Raw genomic sequence first — 12,593 nt, forward strand, 5'->3', positions numbered from 1 at the left:
GTTACGAAGCATTACCTCAGACCCAACTAAATATGTTCAAATAAATTTTGTGATGAGGTGTGTGGGTACGGTGTCTGCTTCACCAACATCCTTTCCTCCTTCCCGTGGACATTTCTTTCTGGTCACTCTGACCTCATTTGTGCCTTTGGATTTTAGAGGGGAACACTCTCCGTGGCTCAGGAATTGGGGCAGGTGGCTTCAGTTTGTGTTCATCAGGACGAACCTGTCTCCTGGCCATGGTCACTGCTTCACCAGGGTGAGCATGTCACCTGAGCAGGACAGTCAGGTGAGTTTTAGTGTGCAGCTTGGAATGCCGGGACAGAAATGCTCCCACCAGATGGGACTCAGAGACCCAGCATGGAACCTGACTGGGCTGACTATTGTCTCATGGCCACAGAAGGGGGCTGTCTGCCTTAGGAACAGAGCGATGAGCCCCCTTCCAACCTGGCAATACAACCGTATCAATGATGACTTCATTAACGTCTAGGACTGAATGATTCCAGTCTCTCTAGATTTCCCATTAGGTTTCAATACTTGAATTTTATGGTTTAACCCATCTTCATGGGGTTTTAGCCGTGATGTTGAACATACACGTGTCACGTGAAGAGCTCTGATATTCTATCCATTCATATCTTTTGCTCATTTAGATAAAAAGCTGATGGCTTTTTATTTTCTTATTTTGGGATTTTCAAAGTTCTTTTCTTTTTATGTTTTGGATTAAAGTCCTTTGCCAGATGTGTGGTATGTCTCTGGTCAGAGAAAACCTATTCAGCAGCCAGGTATGGTAGTGCATGCTTGTAATCCTACTACTTGGGAGGCTGAGACAGGAGGTTTACAGGTTTGAGGCTGGCCGCAGGAACACAGGGAGACCCTCAGAAACTTAGACCCTATTTCAAAATAAAAAATAAAGAATAAAAAATAAGTAGAGCTTAGAGGTAGAGTGCCCCTGAGTTCAAGCCTCAGCACCCTCTCCCATTTCCCCCTCCAAAAAACAAAAGAAGAAAAAAGAAAAAAAATCTATTCAGTGAACCAGTAATAAAATATTTCCCAAAAGTTGAAAAAGATATGGACATCCAGGTACGGAAGGCATTCAGAACCCCAAATAGAAATGACAAGAAAATAACTTCTCCATATTATTATATTATACTGCCCAAAGCATAAAGAAGGAACATTGAAAGCTGCAAGGGAGAAGTACCAAGTCACTTATAAAGGCAAATTCATCAGCAGAAATTCTAAAGGAAAGTTAGAATGAAGTACTTCACGCCCAGAGAGAACAGAACTGCCAATCAGATGACCACACCCAACACAGTCGTCTTTCAGAATTTGAAATGAACGCCGGGTGTGGTGGCGCACACTTCTAATCCCCACGCTTGGGAGGCGGAGACAGGAGGATTGCGCTGGTTTGAAGCCAGCCACGCTGGTTTAAGAGACCCTGTTTCCAAATAAAAATATAAAAATAGGTCTGGGAGTATAACCTGGAGGTAGAAGGGCTTCCAGGAACCCCAGTACCACCAAAAAAAAAAAAAAAAAAGAATTGAAATGCACAAAATTGTGGCATTTATAGTGAAACGTCACAAAAAATAAGAGAAACGAATAACAGGAGGAACTCTAGATGAAGAAGGGACCGTACAGAGGAGCAATGAAGGTGACATATCTGAGGGTATAGGAGGGAGGATAAGGGAAACTCTTTAAAGCACATGATGTACTTAAACATATCAGAGTCAATCAGGGAGCCAAGGACGGGTAGGAGGGAGGAGGAGGGAAGGGGTTAGAGATTCAGTAGGGGCTGACTGGGTGATGTGTGCATGTAGATCTCCACAAGTTTTTTATCCCATTGAGATGTATGACTACAATGCACCAATAAAAATTTATTAAAAAAAAGTGAAATGAAGACCTTCCAAGATAATAATACTTTGTCCTGGGCTCTACCAGTTGCTGTTGCACATGCCTATATCCTCTGCAGCCTAAACGGAGGGTGAGCCCTGTGCTTCCCTTTCCTTGTCCTTCTTTGCCTAATGCTTCATCAGAGGCCTGACAGAGCTGAAGAAAACAAACATTTTTTAAAGCAGTTGCACATCAGTTTACCAGAAAATACTCCCTATGGAAGGCCATTTAATTCCTGTCCTATTTGTAACATACAAGTCATAAAGCTGTCGTGTGTGTGACTGAACTCGCAGCCGTGCACATAAAGAGGTATACCAGTTGTCTCATGCTCTTATTGTAGGTCTCATTAAAATCAGATATATGCAGTAACCACAACAAAGACAAAGAAGAAATCAAAGAGGCTTCTAATGGAGTGTTTTCCCTTTGCATCCATACTATGAAGATGTGTGTCTTTCTTACGTTTGTCTCAGATCTTTGATCCAGGGGACAATCTTTTTACATTAAGTATGGCAACTTCTTTATTCTTTTCATGCACCTATTTATAAAAAGCTAGATACAAGAAAGACATAAAAATAAAACTTGTATACTACTAGACATGTGTAAAATGTACAAGGCATTAAGGTCTAACCTTAATTGGTATTTATGAGGATCAATACAAATTTATCAGTCAAAATGCTCTGAAAACTGTAGATACTACCTGCTAATTCACAGGCCAGTTGAATCTGTCTTACTTAAATCAACACTTTCCAGTTTGTATTAATTTTAAAATTAATTTTTTGTGGTACTGGGGATTGAACCCAGGGGCATTCTACCTCTCAACTATACCCCCAGCTTTTTAATTTTTTTGATTTGAGACGGGGTCTTGCTAGGTTGCTGAGTCTCACTATGTTGCTGAGGCTGTTCTCAATATTTCCAGCCTCTAATATGTCATGGTCACACTGTAGATATAAACGCACAATGCTCAGACTCTGTGTACTGTGAAGGAATCAAAGAGCCCTCAAGATTCTTAATTCTGTGCCATATCAAAATGTGGTTTCATAAAAAATGGAAGATTCTTCTCAAAGAGTTCTAAAAGGAATAACCATGTGCCATTACTATCATACCCCATAACTGAGTCTTTTCTTCGTTCATGGAATTATTTGTTCAAACATTTTACCAAGCACCTACTTTATGCAAGGCACCATGTTTGACGGTGGGGTTATAAAACCAAGTCCAAGTAAGTAACAGTCGTTAAAATTGCTTAATAGAGTGAGGGTGGAGAGGCGACTTGAAGGTGCAGAGCCAGCAGGCTCCCCTTTCCTGAGCCAGAGTGCCAGGAGCACTGTGGACGTCTTTGTTTGAAAGGGATCGGATTGAGGGAGTGCCCTCAGGCCCTTTCTTTCCCAGCTCAGTTTGCAAAAAGCACTGACAGTAATTCTTCTCGAGTGTAAGCTTTCCACTTAGTTTGCTTTCTATGATTAAATCGAAGTCATTTGAAAAAAAAATTGCTTAATAGATTTTTACCAAGTGTAAAGGGCATGTTTTAGAAAGTCTATTGGGCTATGTGACATAAAATTTTGCTTCAAATAGGAGGTCCTCAAGGACACCATCGTGCAGAACATCCAGAAACAATATCCTGAAGACTCATGACCAGCCACGCACAGTGGTGCACATCTGTAATCTCGGTACTTGGAAGACTGAGACAGGAGGATCGCAGATTTGAGGACTGTCTCAGTAACAAAGCAAAACTCTCAGCAACCTAGTGAAACCCTGTTACAAAACACAAAAACAAAACAAAACAAAATAGGGCTATAGGTGTAGCTTGGAGGTAGAATGCCTCTAAGTTCAATCTCTGGCATCACAAAAAAAACAAAATAAAAACCAATAACAAGAAAAGACTTATGGCCACCAAGTGGAAGAGATATGACCCGGGAGTTAAGATACCGAAGACAGAGGACAACAGTGGTTCCAACCATGAGCCCTGACTGCAGGTCACAAGGGCAGACACTCACAGAGGACGGCAGGGCTGAGGGCCCTGACAGCTGTCAGCGAGGCCCTGGTGAGCTCGAGGAGGCCAGCTGCCCTGCTCTCTCAGGACTCAGCCCTTCCTGCTCTTCTAGAGCTCAGAGTCTACTGTGGGAGACGGATCGATGCAGAGGCTGTACACAATGGCAGTAAATGCACTGATAAAGACATTGCTGGGAATCAGAAATGTGGAGAGGAGGTGTGGAAAGCTGGAGAAAACAGTGACCCACTCTTCAACATGACCAGAGGTTAGTGAGGTGAGGCAGAAAGGTAGGAGTGGGAACAGGAAGGAAAAGAGGCGAAGCATCCCAGGCCCAGGGGACAGCCAGGCAGAGGAGAGAGGGCGAAGAGGCAGGGTGAGAAAGGAATTCACAAGTAGTTGGACGAGTTGCAGAATAAAATCTGCACTAGAGACTGGCCAGAGAGGAGGCTGGGGAGAGGAGAAGGTTTTCTATGTAAGAAAATAACTAAATGTAGATGATTTTAGGAGACATGAAAACACATATGGACACATTTCACCTATGACAACAGACAGTGAAGTGTGGTAAAGGAGAGATGTTACTTGGTGTTGAAACAGGCTCTGTCTGTCCAGGTGCCCTGTGTGTGGCCCTTGCAGGTACATGCTAAACAGCCCTAAGTTTTGTCCCTTAAATACTAGAGAAGGGTCCCCTGAGTCAAATGTTCCTGGTTGGAAGACCAAGATTTGAATGCTAGTTTTACTCTTATTTACTCAAACTAGATAAAGTAGAGGGATTAATAACAATAAAAACTGAAATCAAGTATTAGATAAGTACTGATAGATGCATGATATAAAATTGAGCTCATTGTGGAAAAGTCTGTCATAGTTTGTTGCATAGAAAAAAAAGACTTCAACCAGAGAGAGTCCACAGAATGGTCGTGAATGGGAAGGTCTGATAATGCAAATAAAGCTTAGTAAATACTATGAAATAAATATAATTTTTGATGGTTATCAAGAGCTAGGAAATAACACATTATCAATTTTTATACTCTACTGAACATTATTTTATCTTCTGATTCAGAAAATATTTAGGATATTATTATGAAGAAATTGACAATACATACAATAAAAATCAATTCAAATTTTCCCCAAAGCTGGGTGTGGTGGCGCACGCTTGTAATCCCAGCATTTGGGAGGCTGAGACAGGAGGATCACAGTTTGTGGATAGCCTAGCTACTACTTAGTGTGGCCTTCTGCAATTCAGAGAGACTCTGTTTCAAAATAAAGAATAAAAAAGAAAATAGGGCTGTGGGTGTAGCTCGGAGGTAGAATGCCCCTCGGTTCTATCCCCAGTACCACACACACACACACACACACACACACACACACACACACACACACAAATTCCCCCAAACAACAAAAGATTTGTGTTTTAGAAAAAAGTCTTTTGTTCATAAAAGTAGTGTAGATTGTTGAACATCAAGGCATAATTTAGTAAGATAAATTATTCAAGCTAATGTCAATGCTGTACCTAGATATTCACAGCTGGTGTGTCAAGTAGCGATTCTTTGAACAGAAAGAGCAGACAGTAATCACAAAATCTGAGAGACTATATGTCAACATAAAATTATAAAGAATCATAAAACCCAAGACACAGTAACTAAGCACTGGAGTATAGATCAATAATATTATCAGCATAAATTCTACTAATTAGTTTACTTTGAATTCTCAGCAATCACTGCATATAAAAATCAGAATGAACCCAGACCACAGTCATAGTGATCACCATGACAGGCAGCCATTTGGAATGCCTTCTGGTGCTATCGCCATGTTTACCATTTAAACACCAAGATATTATTTTCTAAATTGTTGACATATGGAAAGGGCTGGTTAGAGGGCGGAGGCTCAATGAATCTATGTACCCAGAAAGCACAACTTTTATGGTATTAGATGAGACTTAAATTAGACCGGGTACAACCCCAGTCCTATTCTTTATTCTTTATATGGAAATAGAGTCTCACTAAGTTGCAGAAAGCCTCACTAAGTAGCTGAGGCTGGATGCGAACCTGTGATCCTCCCGTCTCAGCCTCCCAAGGACTGGGATTACAAGTGTGCGCCACCACGCCCAGGTTTGATTGATCCATCTTAATTAACCTCACCTGTGAAGCTATGGGCTCTCTCCTATCTGCCATTTTGGAATAACTATAAGCCTGTGAGACGGCTTAGGAAATAGCTTCCCATCACAGTGTAGCTCTACTATACAGCACATAAATAATAAAAAATTCTACTATGTCATCTCTTAAGAGATAGGTGAAGATGATATGAATCAAAATAATCACCAGGGATGCTTGCAAAATGCCAATTTCTGGGCTCTCTGCCCATCCAACTGAATCTGGAGATAAAGGTCAAGAAAGAAAATCTCTCTGCTTTTTAGTGGTACTGAGAATGGACCCCAAGGCCTTGGTCACAATAGGCAAGCACTCCGCCTGAGCTACAGCCCTAGCCCTTTATAAAATTTTAATTTGGGACAGGATCTCCCTGTTGACCAGGCTGGCCTTGAACTCGCACTCCTCTGGCCTCAGTCTCTGAAGTGGCTGGGACTATAGGCCTAAGCTACTGCACCTGGCAAGAATCTGTACTAATAATAGCAATCCAGGTAATCACTAGGCACGCTGATGTTGGCGGGCTACTGCCCCGCGTGAAACCTCCTGAGGCAGGATCTGAACTCACTTATACATCCCTGAGCTAGCACAAGGCACACCACTAGCTTGTGAATGAATCAATACAAATCAGTACAGAAATTTCCAAGTCACAAAGAACTCAGACAACTCCCAAGGCAGATTTTCAGGAACTGTGGTATAGGCGTCTCCTCCTGCCAAGGGAAAGTTACTTCCCCCTCTAGGGTTCCAATCTCCAAACCTGGTAGAAATTTAAACAGTAACCACTGAATGTGTTCTGCTGATTTCTCTATCTCCTGGGAGGTGCTGTGGATGTAAATATTTTATAGTTGCTTTGGGCAGTTGTTTCTGCAATAGCAAATCTGGGCTAACAGGAGCCAGATTTGCTAGTTAAGTTCATGTTTGATGATCCTGCAATGGTCAGAGAGTGCTGCCCTATAAAATAACTAACTGCTAGTGGGCTAGATACAGTCAAGTCTCCGTATCCACGGTGGTTCCATTTTACAAAGACACCAAGAACAGTGCACTGGGGCACACAGACTCACGTCTTGGGGAAAAGCAGGGCTAAGTTTTTGCGAGCGTCTGGTCACTATTGTCACCAGCTGATCAACAACCAACTTTATGCGTGTTTCTGTTTAGATACACCTACTATATTGCTGATTCATTAACACTGAATTCATGGCCAACAGGACAATAACTCATGCTTGAATGAAGATTATGTCACCCGTGTAAGGCACCTCACCGCCTTCTTACATGTAGGAACCCTAGACAGCACTACACTTGGGGCCATTTTTAAACAGCTAAGTCATCAACAAAAGACACATATAAGTTTGGTGAGAAACATGGCACTGTATAGACCATGCAGGGATGCTGTTCATCGTGAGAGAGTTGAAAGGAGAAGGCAGCGGACCAAGAGTTACAGCTTCAGAATAACAGGTAAATATGAGCTCACCTGTATTTTCTATCCCCCCCCCCCCCCCAGATGCCCTCTCGGGCTGCTCTCCCTAGCTCTGCTATCTGGGGAGCCGATGGCTGGGCTGCAGGGTGGGCTTCCTACACTCAAGAGGTACTCAAGACCTCTCCCTGCCTGGGCTCTGGGATAAACCCTCTACTAGTGTCCCCAGGTCCTGTCACGTAGTCCTTCTGTGAGACTCAGCTACTGCCAACCTGCTGGATACTGCAGCATTCTTTGTTGGTTTCCCTAAACTCTCTCTCTGAAAACAAGAGTCCCTCTGTTAGACTTTTTTCCCTTTCCCAAGTGTGCCGCTCCAGTCTTGCCAGGACCGGTGTTGCCATAGTCAAGGAGGGAGGGATCTCCAACTGTGTACACCGTGTAGAACTCTGGCACCACAAGGAACTCAGAACCCTTCCATCAGCACAGGTGTAGGCTTGTGGGTCAAAACTGCAAACAGAAATGCGATGTTTCTCTTTATCTAATCAAAAGCACCCGGGCGGGGGAGGGAGCCATCCCTTTGCATCTGAGTCAGGGGAGGTGGGACTGGTGCCAGTAAAGTCATCTGTGGTCACTGCTAAGAAGACTGTGCATGTTTAGGTAGCTCCCCTAAAAAATCATGCCAAGATAGCATCTAAGACATTTAGTTATGCCACCGAATGCAGACGAGAGGGGCAGTGACCTTTGCTACATTGTGTGACACTCTGATTTCCTGCGAGTGTTTCCAAAGTTCCTTCGTCTCTGGCAGAGACTTTCATCTTGCTCCTTTTTTCTGAAACACCCAGGCAGCTGATACGGAAGTGGACTTGGTGATTTGTTTTCCTGTCTTTTAGAACACGTTCTTCCCCTCCCTGAGTGTTGATCCTGATTGCAGGGCTCCTGCAGGACTTTACAACTCACTGGGTCCCGTCCTAGCCTGTACAGATCCACAGGTACTGTGGACTTTGTTAAAGATTCACCAGTTTTATACTTCAAGGACAGGGTGGTAAATCCATATGCTAAAAATAGCAGATGACACGGCCCTCGCCACGAGCTAACTTCTTACCCAGAGAGGCGCTATTCTGAAGTCCCCCCCAGCAGTGTCTGCGCTTGATTTCAGAGGCTGATTCACTGGGCTCTTTGATTACACCATTACTTAACCAGGCTGGTGAACGTGAGCTTCGCTTACACGCTTTATCGGGCTGCAGCAAAGGTTATGTTTACTTCCAAAGGCCCTTCTCCACTTTGCTGTTTTCTTATTTAATTCCACACACAATGCTGCACTCCAGAGGCCTGAGTTGGTACAGGGTGCCCAGGCGGCTGCTGTGAGGAACAACACAGCCCGGCCATCTGGATTTCAGAGAGAAACCCAGGAGGAGTCCAAGCCGAGAGCCGGTAGCTTGTTCCCCCAGTGACAGGTTTTACACTTGAGAGGAAAAAAGAAAAGAAGTGAAAAAAGAGCCACCTGCCCGGGCATCTCAAGGCGAGAGACGGGAACACCAATGCCATGGAATAACTGACCGACTTCCTTCAGAGTAATTAGAAAACTTTATTGTTGGCTAAACTAATTTAAACATTATGAAGCACACTCAATAGACTATCATCTTTTTTTATATTTACTCTTCCATTTTGAGGATCATCTGAGACTTAGTTTAAACTTTGTGAGCCTTAAATGTCTTTATCTGTCTTAAATTTGTTTTGAAAACTCCAAAGAATTTTTGCTTATGTGGATGTTTTCTCTCAAGTGTTATAATATTAGAAATGAAAACTGAAAAAAAAGCATAAAAAGAATTTTTGGCTTAATTAAAACAATAAACCTATTATATGTCAACAAAAAACTATTTTTTAGTAAAAAAAAAAAAGATATTTTCAAAAATGAGAGAAGGAGCTGGGTATGGTGGCGCATGCTTGTAATCTTAGTACTTGGGAGGCTGAGACAGGAGGATCGCAGGTTCTCAGCCAGCCTCAGCTACTTAGCGAGGCCCTCCACAACTCAGTGAAACCCTGTTTCAATCCCTACTGCCAAACAAAACGAACCAATGGACTGAAACTTTATGGCCAATATAATGGCCTTCTGTAGAAGTACTCAAGCGCTCAGCCTCGAGTTGCTCCAGAACGGCTCTCAAATCTCTCACTCTAGAATCGAGGAGGCCTCCTAGGAAGGGAGGAGGGTGGAGCTCCTGCTAGGTTGCAGGCCTCTGGAGGATCAACTTAATTGGGCTCCCTGTGGAGGCAGCAGCTGGGGGTGAGAAGACCCCCCAGTGCCTGGCTGGAGGGAGGCGCCCTCTGCCATCACTACTAGGGTTTCATCAACAAGCCAACATTACAAAGAGTATTTACACAGACTACAGATCTCAAGGTGACACCCTTCGCTGGGACCACTGTTGTCTACGCAGTCCATGGCTGACTGACAGGTCCTTACAGGAGGCCCTGACTGGGCGCCAGCGCTCACCTCGTTAAAATGAACATCCTGCATCCCGACGTCTTCCATCATGGAAGCCTCCTCGTCGATGTTCGGGGTAATGACCCTGAAGGCCGTGCACCCCTGTCTGAACATGCCTGCAGAGGGAGGAAAGGACAGGGTGAGCGTTCTGAACCTGGACGCGCTGGCCCTGCCCACGAGTGTTCTTCCTGCCATACGTCTCTCTCTGTTGAATGAAACAGCTAAATTTCTGTTTTGCAGTACTAGGGACTGAACCCAGGGGCATTCTACCTCTGAGCTACAACCCCAGCCCTATTTTTTTTTTTTATTCTTTATTTTGAAACAGGATCTCATTAAATTGTGGAGGGCCTCACTAAGTAGCTGGTGCTGGCTGTGAACCTGTGATCCTCCTGTCTCAGCCTCCCAAGTACTGGGATTCAAGCTCGCATCACCATGCCTGGTGAAACAACTAATTTCTAAATCTCACATGTGTCCGGCTGGCGTTCACGTGGAGGCTGGGACCACCGTGGGTCTTTCTTCATTCCTCTCCTACCCCCCATCCCACTGTTTTGTGGTACTGTGAATCGAATCCTGGGACATTCTACCTCCGAGCTACACCCCAGCCCTCTTTACTTTTTATTTTGAAACAAGGTCTCACTAAGTTGCTGAAGCTGGCTTTTGAACCTGTGATCATCCTATTTCAGCCTCTCCAGTACTGGGATTCCAGATGTAATTCCTATTTTTATTTTCCTCCCACCTTTATTAAAATGTTTCCAATCTTCTAATAAAGTATAAGTAAACTGAGACAATGATTCAAAATGATGTTTAAAAAAATAACAAGTATATGAGAATTTGGTTTGGTCAGATGATCCCTGCTCAGATATCAAGAAAAATAAAGAAGCCAAGCAAAAGCAATGAAAGAAATATATGACTTAAAAAAAACCATTGTTTTTTTTTTCAAGCTGTGGGTCATCTCAACCTCTTTGGCTGGGGATAAACCAGAACTCATATTAGAACTTCAACTTCTTCCTGAGAGGCAGAACACAGAGGTGCTGTAACCCGGACACAGCTGTAGCCAGGAGGCAAGGGGAGCCCTAGCTGGTTCCTGTGCCAGCTGTGTAGGGGTGAGGGGAGGTCACTGCCTCCAGGAAACGGAGAATATACTTCTGGGGCCTCCTAGGCATCCCCCCCCCCCATCTTCTAAGGGGATAGGTGTATGGTTGGAGGTAGGATCGATATCTAAGATAAGAATAAATTCTCTGAGCAGCAAAAGCCCATTTGGGGCCATTCCACATCCCAGAGTTATTGGGAAACGGTTTCAGGTCAGCTGGACAGTGCCAACTGCCCAGGTGACGAAGGGCTCGGAATGTTCTGCTACTCCATTTTGAGATGTGTGCTCACCGTCAAACGAGAGAGAAGTCACAACTTGCACCGCACCTCCCGTATTGTGGGAAAAAGAGGAACACAGAGTGTTTTGAAATCAAGCCTCGAAAATATAGATCTTAAGAGTTGGAGATTTTTCTGTAGCTCCAGGATTCTGGCTACTCCTGGATTAGCTAGCATTACCACCACAGTCCTGGGACAGCCTGGCTTTGATCTGGCTGGTCGTATATGGAAAACAGTTCCCGGTGAAAAGCATGAGTCGAGGAGCCCGAGGATACATTAACATACACGGAATTGTAAAAGCCACCCAGCCATGCTTAGGCCCAGAGTACATTAAAGAATGTAACTCCGCTTGCGGGGGCAACAAACATGGCGGCCCAAGGGCTTTCCTTCCATCACCCATGGAAACAGGTTGCCAGCGACCTGGAGAGCTCAGGAAGAGGGAGCGGAGGAGAGCAGAGACCGTCCATGCAGAGTTGAAACAGAAGATCCCCACACCACTGGACGGCACGTGGACAGCGCGGGGGGCCCCTGGGAGCGGGGCGACCCTTGGGCTCACCTCCCCGGCTCCTCCTCTGGCAGGTGCCATGGCTGTAGGGGAACAGAGGTGGCTCTCGCTGGAGTGCTAGTTCTGCTTCTAAACATGAGGAAATGTGTCACCCGATCAAAGGCCTCACAGGAACAAGGAGCCCTTTGTAAATGTCTTTCTTGGTCCAGCTCTGATATAGGATACACCCAGAATCCCTTTCGTTGCATTCCAAAGTGTCAGCTGTGTTAGACACAGACATTCGGTGGCCTTGGCACCTGTGAGTTCCTTTAGTATGGTTCTCCCTCTGTGAATATGCCCCTCATGGGTCCAGATCTGAAGCTGCTGCTCTCTGGTACTGCAGGTCCAGACTCTCGGCTTTTCTACCAACCCCAGCATCCCCAAAACAAATGCCACCCTTTGAAAATGAGCACCTCGTGTGGAGCCAGAAGGAACTCATGAAAGACTCCCTGGCCTGCTAACCTGGGGACCAGTGTGTAATGGGCAAATGAAACATCACTTGCCCTCTCCTTCCCCGGGGACACACGGCTGCCTTCTCACACAAGAAAGCCAGCTGGGCGGCACTCCAGAAAATCCGTCTGACCACTTTCTGCTACAGCTGTCGGCTGATTGATAAATAGTTCCAGCAGGAACTATCATAAAGGGAAAATAAAATCTTTTCAGCTCTACATTGGCCACTCAGGGATGCCCAGCTGCAAGCGAATCCCAGTAACTAGCTTTTGCAGAACGGAGTCAGTTATATGAAAACACGTTACCTACTTTTCTTAATACTGGCATTTCTACTG

The 12,593-nt window shown here is 44.6% G+C and overlaps 1 protein-coding gene across 10 annotated transcripts in view; it reads right to left on the bottom strand.

The window, feature by feature from the left end:
* The window catches only part of DOCK9 (dedicator of cytokinesis 9), a gene marked incomplete at both ends in the record, with an annotated part of 303,105 nt that overhangs the window by 19,997 nt on the left and 270,515 nt on the right, over positions 1 to 12,593 (bottom strand). For 6 of the 10 annotated variants that reach the window (XM_080690198.1, XM_080690193.1, XM_080690197.1 and 3 more), the window contains one exon: positions 9,909 to 10,015. In XM_080690198.1, the coding sequence (XP_080546324.1) occupies positions 9,909 to 10,015 (107 nt within the window). Of the gene's footprint in view, positions 1 to 9,908; positions 10,016 to 11,820; positions 11,899 to 12,593 lie in introns of all 10 variants that reach the window. The other 4 variants (XM_080690195.1, XM_080690201.1, XM_080690192.1 and 1 more) reach the window with 2 other exon arrangements.

This window comes from Muscardinus avellanarius (assembly GCF_963383645.1).
Source record: "Muscardinus avellanarius genome assembly, chromosome: 2".
NCBI lineage: Eukaryota > Metazoa > Chordata > Mammalia > Rodentia > Gliridae > Muscardinus > Muscardinus avellanarius.